The 18,433-nt window shown below is 48.8% G+C and overlaps 1 protein-coding gene across 1 annotated transcript in view; it reads left to right on the top strand.

Moving 5' to 3' along the window:
- Nucleotides 1-18,433, top strand: part of HDAC10 (histone deacetylase 10) — a 706,011-nt gene that overhangs the window by 660,103 nt on the left and 27,475 nt on the right. Inside the window, exon 19 of the mRNA XM_069627848.1 lies at nucleotides 9,596-9,784. Within this exon, the coding sequence (XP_069483949.1) occupies nucleotides 9,596-9,784 (189 nt within the window). The remainder of the gene's footprint in view (nucleotides 1-9,595; nucleotides 9,785-18,433) is intronic.

Raw genomic sequence — 18,433 nt, 5'->3', positions numbered from 1 at the left:
GTCACGTTGCAGCACGTGCTTGGCCAGCTGGAGGAAAGAGACTTCTTGACGTTGCTGGATCTGGAGGACGCCTACTTCCACGTCCCTATTCACAGGAAGCATCGAAAGTTCCTACACTTCGTGGGGAAGGTACTGCCAGTTCAAGGCCCTTACTTTCGGCCTTAAGTCAGCTCCCAGGGTGTTCACGAAGTGCCTGACACCGGTGGCAGCCCATCTATGTCTACGAGGGATACACGTGTACCCGTACCTCGACGACTGGCTCATCCGGGCCAACTCAAGAGAGGTAGACGTCAAACACACGAAGACGACTGTCGGGCTGCTGATGGATCTGGGGTTCTTCATAAATTATCTGAAGCCCTGCTTGACACCATAGCAGAACGCGCTGTTCCTAGGAGCAAGGCTCAACACAGTCTCCTGCTTAGCGTCGCCCTCGGAGGAGAGGATAGCGGCCGTGCTGGGTAAAGTACAACGGCTGTTGTCACTGAAGAAAGCCACGGAGTGGACCATCAAGTCGCTGCTTGGCATGATGTCGTGCATCTACCTTATCCGGTTCTGCAGGCTGCGAATGCGTCCTCTTGAGGAGTTCCTTGACACCTACTGTATACAAGTGTCCGGAAGCTTCACAGACAAGATCCCTCTCGACGAGGAGTTCCATTGAGCGCTGAGGTGGTGGGGCGTACATTCCAACATCGCTCGGGGCACAGGGTTTCAAAACCCCCCATACCAGGAAACTGTCACCACGGACGCTTCCCTTCAGGGCTGGGCTGGGGAGCCCAAAGCGGACGTCTGCACGCCAGAGGCCTGTGGCTGCCAGAGGAAAAGAGTCTCTACATCAATATCCTAGAGCTGCGGTCAGTGTTCTGTGCCCACAAGTCTTTCCAAGGTGGTGAGTATCTTCACGGACAACACCAACACGATGTTGTACATCAGGAAACAGTGGCACTCTATCCCCACCGCTCTCCACCGAGGTGCAGGACTTGTGGCACTGGGCCGTTGACCAAGGGATGTTCCTCCTCCCTTTTCACCTGGCAGGAGTCAAGATAACCATCGCTGACTCCCTCAGCAGGGATGTGCGCTTATGCTACAAATGGGAACTTCGTCAAGTGGGGCAGACCCCTGATATGTTTGCGACGGCGGCAAACTCCAAATGACAGATATTTGCCCGTAGGTTCCACCAGACAAGGAGCATGGGGGACACATTCTCCTTCCCGTGGGATGGCCTGTTCTTGTACGTGTTTCCCCCGTTGCCTCTCCTGCTGCGAGTCATCAATCAATACAAACAGTGCTGATGCAGGATGATACTCGTCGCAGAGGCAGATTTGGTACCCGGACCTTCTCAACCTGTCAGCGTCGCCCCAGGTCAAGCTGCCAGTGGTCGCGGATCTGCTCACCAGAGAAGGAGGCGCAATCCTCCATCACAATCCAGGATGTCTGAACTGGAGGGCTTGGCTCCTGCAGCCCTAGGGCTTGGATGATACGAGTTGCCAGCAGGCAGACTGCAGGGAGGTCCTTGCCAAGGACAGATTGTCATCTACTCTTAAGTGCTACGGTCACCAGTGGAAGCATTTTGCTACGTGGTGCCGGTCGCAGAAAATCAACCCTCTCAGGGTCACGGCCCTGCAGATTCTCCCGTACTTGTTGTCCTTGTCCAAGGCGGGTCTGGCGCACGCCTCTATCAAGGTGCATCTGGCCGCTATCTCCTGCTACACCAGGTCTCCATGAAGATCTTCTCTCTGGTCCCACTCTCTCATGAAGGAGTTCCTCAAAAGACTGTTTCGATCTTTCCCGCCAGTGAAGGCTCCTGCCCCGGCGTGGGAACTCAATGAGGCTCATGGGAGCCCCTTCCGAGCCTATGCATCAAGCCCCTCTCAAGTTCCTCTCGTGCAAACGGCTTTCCTCATGGCCATCACCTCTGCCAAGAGGGTGCGTGAGATCCAGGCCCTATCCTGCAAACAGCCATATTTGATTTTCCACAAATCGAGGGTGGTGCTGCGGACCCACCCCTCCTTCATACCAAAGGTTCTGTCGGAATTCCACCTCAACAAGCCTTTGGTGTTACCTGTGTTCTTTCCAAAACCTTTGTCACCAGCTGAAAGGACCTTGCACACATTGGACGTTGCTCGAAGAGTTTTCGGAAGATGTCTCAACTGTTCGTGAACTTTGGTCTTGTTAACCATGGGAAGGCCTTGTCCAAGGCTTCCATCTCAAGGTGGCTCTCTGGCTGCATCACGCACTGTCATTGGCTTGCGAACTGACCGCTGCCGGGCCGTCCAAGAGCCCATTCTGCCAGAGCAATCGCTGCAACGATGGCATTCCTTTTTGGTGTTCCCCTGCTGGACATCTGCAGGGCTGTTATGTGTAGGTCCACGCACACCTTCACGAGACTCTCCTGTGTCGACTGGGATTCCAGGAGTTCAGAGTAGACCAAGCGGTGCTACCCGTGGTTGTGTAATGTTGTACTGCTATGTATTCTTTATTCATGAGCATGTCAATCCATGCCAGACCCCATGCTGGAGAAGGAACAAGTTATTTACCTGTAACTTTTGTTCTCCAGCATTGGATCTTTCATGGATTCACATGCTTAGAATATTCCCCATCGTCAGGCTGGGAATCCTCGGTAAGTTATATAGACATTTTCCATAGGAAAAATTCCAACACTTTTGTGTCCTATCTACGTTGTTTTGGGCCGCGCACGCCGGCGCCACTAGGACGTAGAGGTATATATAGCTGCGCCCCCGCGGCTCCCTCAGATTTCAACCGTCTTCCAAAGTGGTGGGATTACCTTGCATATCTGCTATTTGGTTAGGTTGTACTTCTACTTCTGTGACTGTTTGTTCTTCTCAAGAGGATGTCTGGAAAGGCGTTGTTTCGTCCGTGTGCTACATGCGGTCTTAAGAAGGTGTACGAAGGGGATCGTCATATGGACTGCATTTACTGCCTTCATCTTCACCACACGGCAGACACTTGTGAAATCTGTCAGGGTTTCTCCCAGAAAACCCTCAAAGATTGAAAAAGACGCCTTGTCGATTGGCTCAATGACGGGGCGGGTGCGTACCCGGCATCGGAGGTGGGCTCCACGGCCTCAAGAAGTAAGTCGGAACCCCCGACGAAGAAGGCACGTGCTGCCGCAAAACGACCCTCGGAGTCTGCCGAAAAATGACCCTCGGAGAAACATTCGAAGGCCTCCTCTTCACACAAGACGCGTCTTCTTCCTCCTCATCTAAAAAGGAGAGAAAAGAACCATCTAAATCCTCCTCAGGAGACCAGCAAGTCGGCCCCAAAAGCAGCGGGAACACCCCAAGGCCCTGCGCCACTGGCTTCGTCGACGACCCGCTCGTCGACGCCTGCGTCATCAGCGGCTCCTCCCACGTTTCAGACTGCGGCGGTAGGAAACATATCGTCGACGGTGGTTCCGTCGATGGGATGCCAACTGGAGGTTTTCGATCCCGTTCCGCTGGAGGCCCTGCTACAACCAGAGGCGACTTTCTCCATCTCGTTGGCTGACGAGGAACGCGACATGGTCGCTCGCCCAACCGATCTGGGGCTGCAGCCAACCAGCGCGATGTCGCTCTTGGGTGGGGGTACCATCCCTACAACCTCGTCATTACTGAACCCCCAGGCGGTTCTGTCCTTGAAGGTGCTAAATACGCTACAGAAGCTATTACAGCGTTTGGACACACAAATACCCCAGCCTAGGGCCCCGGCACGGCTACAGTCTACGCCATTCATCGATGAGCCGGGCCCGGCTCCTCGCTCGACGACCAGGATTACGGCCGCTTCCCACGCGGCAGAAGATTGCCCTATCCCACAAGAAGAAGGAGAACTACAGGACTCTGACCGTGAAGCATCAGGTTCAGACATCTCACAATCCCCCTCAAGGGACCCAACTTGGGACTCTGAAGCAGAGATGGAAGCTCCGAGAAGCCCGGCGCAGCCATCACCACCTGACGACGTGGGTGCATTCCATGCCATGATGAGTAAGGCGTGTTCGGAGTTTGGCCTAGTCCCTGAAGAGGATAAAAAGGATTGTTTTCTTTTTGATCATATGGGCAGCTAGAAAGGCCAGGTCTCAACATAAATGCACGACCCCGCCAGACGACGAGGCCAGGAGACAGGACGCTTTCGGCAAGAAGGTGCTGTCCGTCGGCGCGACTACAGTTAAAGCAGCCAACTCCTTGGCGATTATGTCTAGGTATGACAGGGAAATGTGGCACCGACTGGCTCCTATCTTGGAGCATTTGCCCGAGGAACATAGAAATTCCGCCATGTTGCTAGTACGGGAAGGAGAGGAGGCCTCCAACCATGCTATAAACATTGCCGTCGACCTAGCCGAGTCCGGTTTTAAGCAAATCAATAATGGCGTAGTTCTACGTAGACAAGCCTGGCTCAAGTGCACTACGTTCAGACCAGAGGTGCAATATAAAGTCTTGGGTATGCCGTGTGAAGGGGAACAACTGTTCGGTGAAAAAGTTGATGAGGCCTTGAAGGGCATGAAAGAGGATACTGACACGGCGCGGTCACTCGGAGCCCTCCAGAGTGGTAGGAATTTTCGTTCCTTTCGTCCTTTCAGAGGGGCTTCTGGTAACTCCCGGTTTGGGTCATCTAGAGACCGAGGTTTCAGCAGACCCTCCTACTCGTCCCAAGGCTACAGGCGTGCGGCCCAATCTTCTCGTAGAGGCAGAGATTACCAAACCGCCAGATGGCGGGGTGCCTACCCTTCGTTGACGAAAGATAAACAAACCAAGAACCAACAATGACATGTTTCATGACGTCCTGGGGAGCCGAGTGTCTCGTCGCATCGACAAGTGGGAGCGCATAACAACAGACCGATGGGATTCATCTGGGCCACTCTCTACAGTTCAAGGGCAAGCCACCACACATTCCACCGGTGTTCTCGGCCCAGCCCCACCTTTGAATACTACTGCAGGAGGTGGCGCTTATGCTGCAGAAAGGGGCTATAGAACTGGTGCCAGTGGCAGAAAAAGGACAGGGAGTGTACTCCCGGTACTTTGTCGTCAAGAAACCGAATGGAAAATGGCGTCCCATTCTGGATCTACGAGCGCTCCACAAACTGCTCAAGAATTTAAAATTCAAAATGCTGACGGTTGAGGAGGCGATCCGATCGATGCAACCCGGAGATTATTTGTCGTTGCTAGACCTTCAGGACGCATACTTCCATATCCCTATGCGTCGACGGCACAAAAGATTTCTGCGGTTCGTCGTTGGACAAACCCACTATCAGTTCAAGGTCCTCCCGTTCGGTCTAAAATCGTCCCCCAGGACGTTCACCAAATGTCTGGCTCCAATAGCAGCCTGGTTAAGGAAGGAAGGTCACCATGTGTACCCTTATTTGGATGATTGGCTAGTGAGGGGACTGTCTCCGGAAAGGGCACAAGAAAGCCTAGATGCCACCCTGTCCCTCCTGCAACGTTTGGGCTTCGCAGTGAACTTCGACAAGTCCTTGTTAAAGCCATTAAGGACCTTGGTCTTTTTGGGGGCAGAGTTCCACACACAGTCGGGGCTGGTGAAGCCATCCCTCGAAAGGATTCACAGGCTGCAACAAAAGGCATCGGAATGGGAGGTCGACACCAGAGTGTCAGTACGAAGGTACATGTCCCTACTGGGGACCATGTCGTCCTGCATACTCTTGATAGACAATTGTCGCCTCTTCATGAGGCCTCTTCAGGAATTCTTGGCGGATCGATGAGCACAGAGTCAAGGATGCTGGTCGGGCAAGTTGACCATCAACGGCCAGCTCGTGCAGGCGCTTCAATGGTGGAGAATCTCCATACACCTAATGAAGGGAATGGCCCTACTGGAACCTGCGTTCCAGAAGACAGTGGTGACGGATGCTTCTCTAACTGGGTGGGGAGCTCATCTGGACTCCTTACAGGTTTAGGGTCGTTGGTCATCGGAAGAGTCCTCCCTCCACATCAATCTGCTAGAGTTGAGGGCGGTGCGTTGGGCCCTAAAATCCTTTCTGCCACAGATAAAGGGCTCAGTGGTGAGAATCATGACAGACCACACGACAACAATGTTTTAACTACGAAAGCAGGGAGGAACTCGCTCCAGGAGCCTGTCGACGGAAGCCCAGGAGATCTGGCATTGGGCCCTACAACACGACATACATCTGTTGGCGTTCCACTTACCAGGACTAAAAAATGTGCAAGCAGACACTCTCAGCAGGGAGCTGAATTGTCTACACGAATGGGAACTGAACGACCAACTACACCGTGTCTTTGCGGAATGGGGTCATCCGGCCCTCAATCTCTTTGCGACGAGAGACAACAAGAAATGCTCCCAATACGCGAGCAGGTGGCCACAACAAGACTCGCTAGGGACGCGTTCTCCTTCCCGTGGACGGGCAAGTTTCTGTATGCCTTCCCCCCATTTCCTCTCATCCGTCGGACTCTGCAGTGGATCCACAGATATCCTTGTCGGGTGATCCTGGTGGGCCCGTATTGGGCCAGACAAGTGTGGTTCTCCGATCTACTTCACCTCTCAGCGGCAGAACCAATGAGGTTCCAGAAGATCCCCAACCTTCTGTCTCAGGAGAAAGGGGTCGTTTGGCATCACGACCCGGACAGCCTCAGTCTGACGGCCTGGCTCCCGATTTCTCCGAGTTTGGCGCGTTAGCGATTCCAGCGGATTGTCGTCGCATTTTGCAAGCTGCAAGGGCACCTTCCACGAATACTTCATACACATACAAATGGAAAAGGTTCTGCATATGGTGCGCAGGTCAACCAGGTCTGGTCCCGCGGGCGAATACACCGGAACAACTCCTACCATACTTGTTGCTCCTGGCAAAAAACGGTTTATCTGTTTCATCCATAAAGGTGCATCTAGCTGCCATCTCGAGATTTACTCGGAAGAGACATTCCACTCCATTATTCAGTGACCGCCTAGTTAAACACTTCCTTAAAGGGTTGTTTCGAACCTTTCCTCCCACAAAGAAGTTTCCTCCGATCTGGAGTCTGAACCTGGTCCTGGCAGCCCTGACGAAACCCCCTTTTGAACCAATGTTGTCGACATCATTCAAATTTTTGTCTTGGAAATTGGCTTTCCTGGTGGCCAATACTTCTGCTCGACCCCTGTCAGAAATACAAGCTCTAGTGATCGACCCTCCGTATTTGAGGTTTTTCAGTAATAAAGTTGTGCTGGCCACTAACCCGCATTTCATACCTAAAGTGCCTTCCATGTTCCATAAACATGCTTCTATAGTGTTGCCTACATTCTTTCCAACACCGTCTTCAGTGGCAGAGAAGACTCTCCATACATTGGACGTGAAAAGAGCTTTAAAATTTTTATCTCCATCGCACTTAAAGCTTCAGAGACACAAGACAACTCTTCGTAGTTTATGGTCCTGCTGCTAAGGGTAAAGCGATTTCAAAACAAGGACTATCCAGATGGGTGTCTTCGGCCATTTCTTATTGTCATTCCAAGGCCGGAAAGCCGCTAGAAAAGCGTCCAAGGGCCCATTCGACGAGATCTACATCGTCATCGACGGCTTTGTGGTCCGGAATTCCGCTGGGGGATATCTGCCAGGCGGCTTCCTGGTCGGTACCACACACGTTTACCCGACATTACTGTCTCGCACAGCAACGTGCTGAGGATACACAGATGGGGCGGGTAGTACTACGTCACCTGTTCCAATAAGGTAAGCCCCAAGTGGGGTTGCATCCTTCGGCAACTATGCTTTAAAGTATTTTCTTTCACCGTTAACATGCTATAATGTAATGTGTTGCCATAGTAAATGGGCATTGTGATTATTGTGATGTTGGTTTGCATACACGCCTCCAATGTTGGGGGATACTGCTATACAATCTATTCTAAGCATGTGAATCCATGAAAGATCCAATGCTGGAGAATGGAATAGTTTCTTACCTGTAACTCCATTTCTCCAGCATTGGTATCTTTCATGGATTCACATGCGCCTGCCGGCCTCCCCTGAGCATGCAAACCAGAGATCCCCCCATACTACTTTGGAGGCTGAAATCTGAGGGAGCCGCGGGGGCGGAGCTATATATACCTCTACCTCCTAGTGGCGCCGGCGTGCGTGCCCCAAAACGACGTAGATTGGACACAAAAGTGTCGGAATTTTTCCTATGGAAAATGTCTATATAACTTACCAAGGATTCCCAGCCTGACGACAGGGAATATTCTAAGCATGTAAATCCATGAAAGATACCAATGCTGGAGAAATGGAGTTACAGGTAAGAAACTATTACCTTCTCCAGCATGGGTCTAGCATGGATTCACATGCAAACCCTGCCGCCTACCCCTCTGCGGCTCTTCTTGGTCATACTGCCACTTTCCGTGCTTACCATATCTGAAGATGGCTGCCAGAGGAGGGGCCTAGGGAGAGGGCAGTCATTGGCTGGGGCAGTATGACCCAGAGTACAGTGATTGGTTTAGAGGAGAAATGCAGTTTGTAAGTGAAAGTGAAACTGTTTTTTCTTTTACCGAGGATCCCCGGCCTGACGAAGGTGAATATTCATGAGCATGTGAATCCATGCCAGATCCATGATGGAGAACAATAGTTACAGGTAAGTAACGTGTTCCTTATGTGATCTATACAATTTCCCTAGTATTCTGAACATGCATAAAAGAAACAACTTAAGTTTGCATTCGCAAGGTGCCTAGGGGCACACAACATTTATGTGTTTGAGTCTCAACAAATCAAAGTAAATTGTGCAGTATTGAATTCTTAAAACAAAGAAAGTGTGGACATTTTATGCAATCAGTTACCAATGTACTAAGGATTGTTTGACACTTAGTGTCAGAACTTAACCGCTGAATGTTTTATGATTGTATTAGTGAATTATTAGAAGTACAAAATGTGTTGCATGGTAAATAGGGTATCCTGTTCAGGGTATATCATACACCACAGTCCCCATTGAGGATAAGCCTTCCCTCTCTTTTGGTACATGCCAGAATAGCCTTTAGAACTATCTGGGCTTGAGTGCAATCCATGGCCCCAAACCCACCAACATACAAAACCAGATCCACGGGTAGATGCTTATTCAGATCTTAAGCCCCAGGCATTCTCTGTGTCCCAACACAAGTCACTTCAGCATCATTGGCACTTTCTTCTGGAACTCTCTTCCTAACAAACCTACAACCAGTACAGCACGACTGAAGCACCTCCCTGTCCAAATGCATCAGGGCACTGTAACAGTCCTACATACACTGTTTAGCCATTTCACAGTTTTGTAACACTCAAAAGTCATCCTGTGCTCATTTTGTGCCATTTATTGTGGTGTTTGTTTGCCATAACTGGACCAAGGAATTTGTAATACCCTTCTGCCCCTCCCATATTGGTAGCTGCAAAATGCTATTAAGTTTGCAGTGCAACAACTATATATTAATATAAAATCCAATTGAATAAGTACTCCGCACATCCATTTTATATTATATCAAGTGCAGTGTATGAAAACCTACCGTATCAGTTATTTGCCTTGTTGTTTTTCTCAGTTTTGTTCACTGCCAAACCTGTGTGATTGATTGCAATTTTGTGAATTAAGTTATTTATTTTTGTGATCATTTCCTATGAGCTTTTAATCATTTTGTTTTTGTCATTTCATTTCTTTTAAAGGATCTGCAAACAGATGACAACTTTGTGTATACTTTGCTTAGCTTAATACTGCCTTTGGCATACAGCTTTCAGCCAGAATTAACTGTAATAACGTTTGGTCCTGAAAGTAAAATCACTATCAGCAGCATAGCGCTGCTGACAAAGCTAATGCAAGGTCTGGGCGAGGGGGGCATCCTTGCACTCATTCAGGTAAGACATCCTATGCATTGAATATCCTTGAGTCATGCGGAAAAGTCAATTTTGCTAAGATTCAGCAAGTGAATAGAAATGTTGTTGAAATCATGGGCTCCATTTAAGTTCTTCAGCATGATATTGTGAGATGGGAGGAGTGTGGGTGGAAGGTTGACTAGGTTTATGAAAGGTGGATGCATGCATTGGTTAAAGCAAGGTTGGTTTAGTGTGGACTATTGGAGACCACTGGGGGTAGGTGCTATGCTCTTGTCTCTGTTTCCCTGCCTCGCCACCTTGTAAATTGATAAACGCAACTGCTGTTACCAACAGCCACCGCTCCCTCCTTCCAACACTGGAAATGAGCGGCGGTGAGGAGGGACCAACACACACATGTGTGGACAGTTACTCTGGAGCAACCAGTGATCTGTGTTGGTCCATTCTGTTGTGCTCAGTGCATACGTGCATCTTGGTGAGCTCTCCTTTGAAGCCACTTGTTTTACTTTCTGAGGCTGAGGGCTTCTAGTCTCCACTATCCAGTTAGAGCGTTTGTGCCTTGTGCGATCTACCAATGCCAGAGAAAAGAAGGGGGTGGGGATCCATTGCAGAAAGTTGCACCCAAGCAATGTGTACCAGAAATAGGGGAAGGTTGTGGTGCTCCCTCACTCTGTTGCACAGCAATGAGGTACAAGACCTTAGTGGGGGGATTGAAGAGCATCATTAAGGGCTGCTGCAGGGTGCATTGTGGCAGGGGAAATGTTTGTGCTGCCTGTGAGACTAGAATCTGCCACTTCCCCCACTCGCGCCCGAAGCACCACAGCCTGATGCCCGTAACTCAGCAACAACAATTTGCTGTGGGTGCCAGACTCAGAGCAGTGCTAATCTTATCGTGCTCTGTCAAATGTGCCACAGGTGAACATCAGTACGCCACACTAACACTACAAAGGATTTGTCGCTGTTGTATATGTGCTGCATGAGCGCACTAGGCCACAACTGGCTATTTTGTTGCACTGCCTTATGGTTGAATGCCAGAGGGCTTTCAAGGCTGTCCCTCTAGTACCTTCTGGGGAGGGTTTTGGAAATGCTTGTGGTGTGTTTCACACCACTGAAATCATGCTGGAGGAATAGTTTGCCCCAAAACAGAACACTGTCATAGAAAGGCATTTATTCTCATCTAGAACGCAATGTCCAAGTGATAGGATGATGTCATGTGGTGGCACTATGTGGGCTAACCAGAACATGTGCTTAACCTATACAGAAGACTTAATTGAGGACCAAGTAGTGTGTTCTTGCAAGAAAGGCTGTTGTTGATTAAGGCCAATCACGTTCAAGCAAGTTATGAGGATGGCAGAACAGCTGGCAGGGTATACCTGTGTCCTCAACAAGCCTGAGGGGAGTGATGTGAGTGTTGTGCTGAGAGGTAAAACTGGTGTGAGAAGAGGTTAAACCCAGGAGCCGAAAGTGAATGAGTACTGGGGGTGGGTGATGCTTTGGTTGCATGCTTTGGTTACATGATCCCCAACCCCTGTTGTGGCAAGAAAGGCCATTTAGCTCAAGTTTGCTGAGACTTTGCCAGGAATTCTCACTTTCAGGTGATATCAAATCCTCCTCTAAGTTACTCATTTCTCTCCCTCTAACCTCAAACTCTTGTCTAAAGATGGTACTTAGACTCCCTCCAATTATGTCCCCCAGCTCACCTTCCAATACACATCTTTCTCACCAGTTTGCTACATACACTTCCCTCCATTTTGGTGGTGCTTAGGAACTTTGATTGCCTCAGGTCTGTGATTGGGTAATTACCTTGGGCTCATGTGGGTTGCAAAGTGGTGGATCAGACCTTACATTAAGCCCTGTTGCCATCTTGTTTGTTTATTTGTTTGTTTATTGATTTGATAATGCGCACCAAACCCTTAGGTAGCTGGGCGCAAAAGTACAAGAAGTCTCGAAGCTTAGTTACAGTGTGTCTCAGGCAGGTACATACATGTGAATACAACATATAATACACTATATAATTCCGGATATAGCTGATCATAGGTACATGTCAAGGACCAAGGCTTAACATTGCATATACTTAGGGTAGCGCCTACAGCTATAGGCTACAGGGTCCGGTGTATTAGTTGCACTAGTAATGCTAAGTGCAGTGGTAGTTATGGTTATGTCAAGAAGGTAGAGCAGCAGTAAGGGGAAGAAATGGTTATAGGTCGTTAGTGCGGAGCCAATTGAGAGCATTGTGTCTAAATCTGGCGTAGGGTAGGGGACGTCTAAGGTCAATTGGGAGTGTATTCCATGATTGCGCAGCTTTGACTGGGAAACTGGTTCCTCCAGCTGTGGTCAGTTTAAATCTTGGGATTTCAAGCATAAATGAGTTGGCAGATCTCGTGGGTCGGGTCGTAGTTCTCCTGGAGATTCTTTCCGCTAAGTAGGGAGGTGCTAGATTGTTTAGGCTTTTGGATGTGATAGAGATAGTTTTAAGGAAGATTCTTTCCTTTATTTTTAGCCTGTGGGCTCTTTCCTGAATTTAGTGATATGCTCTCTAAATGGTACATTCAGCGCTGCTCTTAAGGCATTATTTTGTAATCGTTGAAGTTTGTCAGTGACATACTTGTTGGCTACTGAGTACAGGGCTTTGCAATAGTCTAGTCTGGACATGATAAGAGCATTGGCCTAGGTGACACAGCTGGCGCTGGAGAGGAATGGTCTGGCAGCGCGGATTAATTTGCAAGTGTAGGCTGTTGTGGAGGTGAGGGAGTTGACTTGCTTCTTAAGGGTGAGGGAGGAGTCCAGATAGAATCCTAGTGTTTTTACCACAGGCATAACCTTAATGATATTGTTATCAATTTTAAAGGATGCGTAATTTGGGGTTCGTTTTTTTAGCTTAGAGTCAGATCCGAGGAGCAGTATCTCCGTTTTATCGTCATTCAGGCAGAGTCCGTGGGTCGCCATCCATGCCTGAATAAGGATGTATATCTTATTCACCAAGGCCGAGTCCGCTTCATAGTTGCCCGAAAGGGGTATGAGGATCTGGGTGTCATCTGCATAGTTAGTGTAGGTGACGTCCAGTCTGTCCAACTTGTCAAACAGTGGCTTGGTGAAAATGTTATACATAGTGGGTGAGACACAGGATCCCTGTGGGGCTCTGCATGTTATTTTGATGGGATCAGTGCAGGTTGGGGTGGAGAGAACTCTCATAGTCCGGTTAGCTAGAAAGGATTGGACCCATGCTATAGCTTCCCCTGTGAAGTTGGCAGCAAGCCTGCAGTTACTGCATAAAACTCCGTGATCCACCAGGTGGAAGGCTGCTGACAAGTCCAGTAGAAGTAGCAAAGCTATTTTTCCACTATCCTTTAACTCCTCGATTTTTGTCTTGAGGTCTAGCAAGGCTGTTTCGGTGCCATGGAGGGGGCGGAAGCCTGATTGCCGAGAGCCTAGCAGGTGGTTGGCTTCCAGATATTCCTGAATTTGTAAGTAGGCTACTCTGTCAATGATTTTGAGTAGGACTGGCACATAGGTGATAGGTCTGTAGTTGGTTGGGATGGGTGGATCAAGGGTTTGTTTTTTGAGTAAGGGGAGGACCCAAGATTCTTTCAGATTGGTGGGTACTGTATTTGATTTAAAGGCAGAATTTTAAGTTTCGAGATAAAAGGAGCTAAGTCCCTAGCTGCATCCTTTATTATTTGCGCTGGGCAGCTGTCACCCTTGCAGTTGGAGGGTTTCAGGGAGAGAATGACCTTTTCAGTGTCAATGATTGAAATGAAATGGTTTTGAAGCTGAAGGGCGGGATAGTATTGGGCTCGGTAGGCAGTGGTAATTGTTGATCAGAAAGGAGCAGAGAGTCCTTTTTTTTTTGTTATTTTGAGTTGAAGGGTTGGGATTTTATTAGATAGGGTGTTTTTTCTTTTTAGTACACCATATCTTGTCCTTAGGGACAGTGTCTACTTGTTGTAGGGGGGATTCAATTTCCCAGAGGATGGAAAAGAGTTCCTTGGTGTTTGATTTGGCTTTTGTGATTCTGTCGTCGAATAGATTTTTTTTTTGTATTGATAATTTCTTTCTTATAGAGTTTGGATAGTTGGGTTAATTTATCTTTGTTGTTGTCGATAGGTGAGTTGCGCCAGATAGTTTGAAGCTTTCTTTTCTCTTTTCTTAGATCCTTGAGTTGAGATGTGAACCAGGCATTGAAGCGCACTTCTTGCTTGGATTTGCGCAGTTTGGTTGGTGCGATAGTGTCTAGTGCAGTGGTCATAGCTTTGTTGAAGGTGTGCACTAAAGTGTCTCGATCAGTGTTATTTTCCAGGCCATTAATAGCGGGGAGGAGGAGAGAAATGGGTTTTTTGGCAGTAATATCTTTTTTACATGTGGTAGGGAGGGGGGGTATCATATTGATAGATTTGGGGCTGAGGAGATCAAGAGTGGCTGTGAAGTTTATTAAATAGTGGTCCGTCCAAAGTTGTGGAGCGATGTCGGTGATGGCAGTGTTACATTTGAGATTGGATACCCAGTCGAGGGTTCTACCTTTGATGTGGGTAGGGGAGAGGACTTTTTGGGTGAGCCCGTGATCATTAAGTAGGGCTGCTATTGAGTGGGCATGTTTGTTGTCTGGGTCGTTGAGGCCAATATTGAAATCACCCATCAGCAAGGTTTGGGAATGGTTTTGAGTGTTGTTCGCTATGAGGCTGGTGAGGTCATCTTCGAAAGTTCCTAGTGGTTCTGGGGGCCTGTAGATCAAATGGATGCTCAGCGTGCGGTTATTGAATAACAGCAGTTTAGCTGTGAGTATTTCACAGGATGAGCACGGAGGAGAGGTGACGAACCTAATGGGCAGAGTGGTTTTGGATATGATGGCTAGGCCGCCGCCTTTGGCATTGGGTCTATCTACTCTGAGGATCTAGTGGCTGTCAGGTATAGCTATCATCAGGTTATGTCCTGCTGCCTCGTGGAGCCAAGTCTCTGTTGTGGCGAGTAGGTCCAGGCTACCATTGCTTAGGATGTCCGCAAATTTGGTGGCATGGGCTACCATGGATCTAGCGTTGATGAGCAACCCGGTTAATGTCAAGGTACTCTTAGGATTGGGATTGTGAGAAGGTTTAATTGTGTGTCTATTTTGGCTCGAGTGCTTCTTTGTGTAAGAGTGGGCAGGCACAGAGTTTAGGGTGTCTGTTTTAGTTACCTGTGCTCGCTTGGCCAGGTGGTCATGGGTGGAGAGGAGTTCGGTGGTATTACTTATTTTGTTTCTTTTGGGTTCATAAATACAAGGTAATCTTGACCTAAGTCTCATGTTTCTGTCTATGGGTGGGCTTGTGCTAGAGGTTGCAAAGGCCATGATTGTGAGGAGACCAATCGTGAGTATGAGAGTCTGGGTATTTATGTTTTTACTCATGTTAGGCAGGGTAGTTGTAAGCAGTAGGTGCTTCGCTAACGTTATCAGTAGTTGCAGTTAGCGTTAGGTGTATGCTGATGGCTGGAAGCAGTTTCAGCAGTAGGGGTTCACCTAGGTTGAACTGTCTCAATATAAGCTAAGAATGCAACGTACAGATGGGTAGGTGCAATTTCAACAGTGGGGGTTCACCTAAATTTGAAAATCACAGGATAAGCTATAAATGCAGTAAGCAGGTGTCTAGTTTCAACAGTGGGGGTTCACCTAAATTCAAAAATCACAGTATAGGCTAAAAATGCAGTAAGCAGGTGGCTAGTTTCAACGGTGGGGGTTCACCTAAATTCGATTATCACAGGATAGGCTAAAAATGCAGTATGCAGGTGGCTAGTTTCAACAGTGGGGGTTCACCTAAATTTGAAAATCACAGTATAGGCAAAAAATGCAGTAAGCAGGTGGCTCATTTCAGCACTGGGGGTTCACTTAAATTCTAAAATCACAGTATAAGCTAGGGTGCATTAATCAGATAGCGAAGTACAATGTCAAAGGTAGGAGATGGGTCACTTTATAGTGTACCTAGTTCAGCTTTCATGGTATAGGCTACGGTGCTAAATGTAAGCAATAATATATATATTTTTGAGGCTTGTGGAATCTGCTTAGATCACATGCTGTGCATAGGCCGACATCTAGTGGAAGCTGCGGAGTATTACAGTTTGTTTTTCGAAACTCGAAAATGAGCGTCGACACAGGGCGTGCCAGTAATACTATCCCTAGTGTGACGTCCACTGTACCCATGATCCCTCACGCGTGTAGGACCTTCAGATTGCTTTTTTCCGCCATACTTGTCGGAAGCATCCCACCGAGTTCCCTGGCTTTAGACATAATTTGCTAAATATATATTTCCCCGTTTTCTTCAGTATCCACGCCGAGTCATCGGAATCCGAAGCTCTACGCCAGACCGGAGAAGAAAACTGCCGTCGAACTACACAACAGACTTTGGGCCTCGGAAGGCCTCTGGCCTCAGCCCGGGCCTCGGAAGGCCTCTGGCATTGGCCCTGTACAATTAGGGAGAGTGGGAGGTGGTACATACTCTTCACTCACATATATTTTCATATATATATATTCCTACACACTAGCCTGCTGCCACATGGTGCGTATGCAGGGTACCCCTTTCTAATTTTGCCCCAAGCGCAACCGCAAGTACCCTTGGGTTGACAGACACGCCACCGGTAACCTCTGCCTGCCGAGGGACCACCCCGAGGCGAATTGCAGAGCGTGTAGCCGGTTCAAGGCAAAAACTTTAAAGGACCGTTCGATCAAACGTTGGGCCCACCACGCCAGGCAACGAGAGGCCATGGAAGCGGAGGGCGCCTTCAGTGATGGTAGCGACGCCGTACTATCGGACGGCGAGGGCAACATGGCGTCGAAAGACAGCCAAGCGCAGTCCCCGACCTCGGAAGGTTGCCCGGCAAGGCAGCTATGGGGAAAACACCCGGCGACACGAGCGCTACCCACACCACTTCCACTAAGTACTCAAAGTCCAACCGAGACTCGACGCGCACGTCGAGTTCTCGGACTGAGGCACACAGAGAACAGTCCACCGAATCAGTGTCCTCTGGGTGTTCTCGATCAAGATCGCCGCATGACACCAGGCAACCATCCACTGTTGCCAAGAGTGCCTCACTTACTAAAGTAATGAAGGTTAAATCGTCCGAAGGCGAAGCAGACCTCCATCCCCAGGCCGCACTCCAGGAGTCAGCGTCCGCAGACCGCTCGACGCCTACGCCCGTGTCCAAACATACTCCATCTACGGAAAAGGACACTACCCCCGAATCTCGACGCCAGATGTTGAAAAGCTCGGAAAAGGTGAAATCCCCTGGGAAACACTCTTCCACTCACGGTGAGGGGGCAAAACAGCAGAAGAAGCCTTCTCAACCTTCTTCTACACCACAGATACCTAAGGACAGCTCCAAGTCCTCTGTTAAACATTCTAAGACCCCTGTACAAGCCCATAGGTCCAGTCAGGAGATTGCAGGGAAACACCCCCAAGAGAGGGTAATTCCCAGCTCAAAACAATGGTCCAGTGAGGACATAGACAGAGTTATGTCCAGAATGTCATCCCTAGCAGACTTCTATGCCAAGAATCCAGAGCACTTCCTCTCGTATACCCCGGACGGGGCTACTCCCTCAGGGTCTAGGGACCCGCAACCCCCTGGTAAAAAACCTCGAGTTGAGGCACCAACACAAGGTCGGTCTTCTGACCCTTTTTACGTACAGAAAGAAACAACAGGGTAAGTTAAAGCTCAGAGAGCCAGAGTGGCAATTGCCTTCCCAAACCGTAGGGAGATACTGATACACAGGGAAACGGTTTACTGGGGAAAAGGTTCATCAACTTGCCGGTAAGGGCAAGACCAAACAACTAATGGTATTTGTATTGACCGTGGACCTGTTCTCTTGGACACAGGGTAAGAAGCTGGTCTGATGCAGGGTGGGGGTGGGGGCAACCAGCACAATTATGTGAGAGAGTGCGAGAGGGGAATTAAATCTCGTATTCTTAAATCTAGGCAGCTAGCGGTCACAACTGCAAAGATTGAGGCATCGAAATAGTCATGTAACTTTATTTTAACACTGATGACTAGAAAGTTCCTTGCAAAAGGGTGATTGCCCAGGGAGTGGTTTCGGTGATACCAAATTATCACTTAAAAATGCACTGTCCCACTTGTTGTGGGATGGGAAAGCCCATGCTTTTTGGGTTTTCTCTCAATTTCATGCAGTAACCCCTGTTGGTCTTGGGGGTATCATAAAAATGTTGTGGTGAAGCCACAACAGGTGAGGTCGACCGGTTTCGATGGTTCGTGAGTGATTACCGACCATCTTCTTCAGGACAAGATCGATCTTCATGTGCTACTGAATAGTGTCTGTCCTCTTAATAGGGCAGCGATGACAGGCTGCAAGTGGATACTAGAATGGGAGACACAAAAGACATAATTGCAGAGAGGGCATGAGTTGGCCTCTAACTGCAATGTTGCAACTATGGTACATCCAGAGTACAGCTAAAGAACCTGTTGCAAGGCAAGTGAATGCTAACACAGACAAGGTGCTCGCCAATTCAGAGCAAAAAGCCAATATAATAGTGGCTAAAAACATAGACAAGTCAACCCCGTGGCGGAGGGAAGGGAAAGTGACAGAACCTGTGCACGTGAGGGAAAGGGGAGGGTGGAAGGGGAGGGGTTAGGGGAGGGGGAAGCCGTGGGGTGTGCAGGGAGAGGGACCTACCTGGAAAGGATGGCTGGGCTATC

This window comes from Ambystoma mexicanum, chromosome 12 (assembly GCF_040938575.1).
Source record: "Ambystoma mexicanum isolate Mex_15411 chromosome 12, UKY_AmexF1_1, whole genome shotgun sequence".
In the NCBI taxonomy this organism is placed as follows: Eukaryota; Metazoa; Chordata; class Amphibia; order Caudata; family Ambystomatidae; genus Ambystoma; species Ambystoma mexicanum.
Note: the sequence above shows the minus strand (reverse complement) of the source record. Positions and strands in the feature narration are given on the sequence as shown.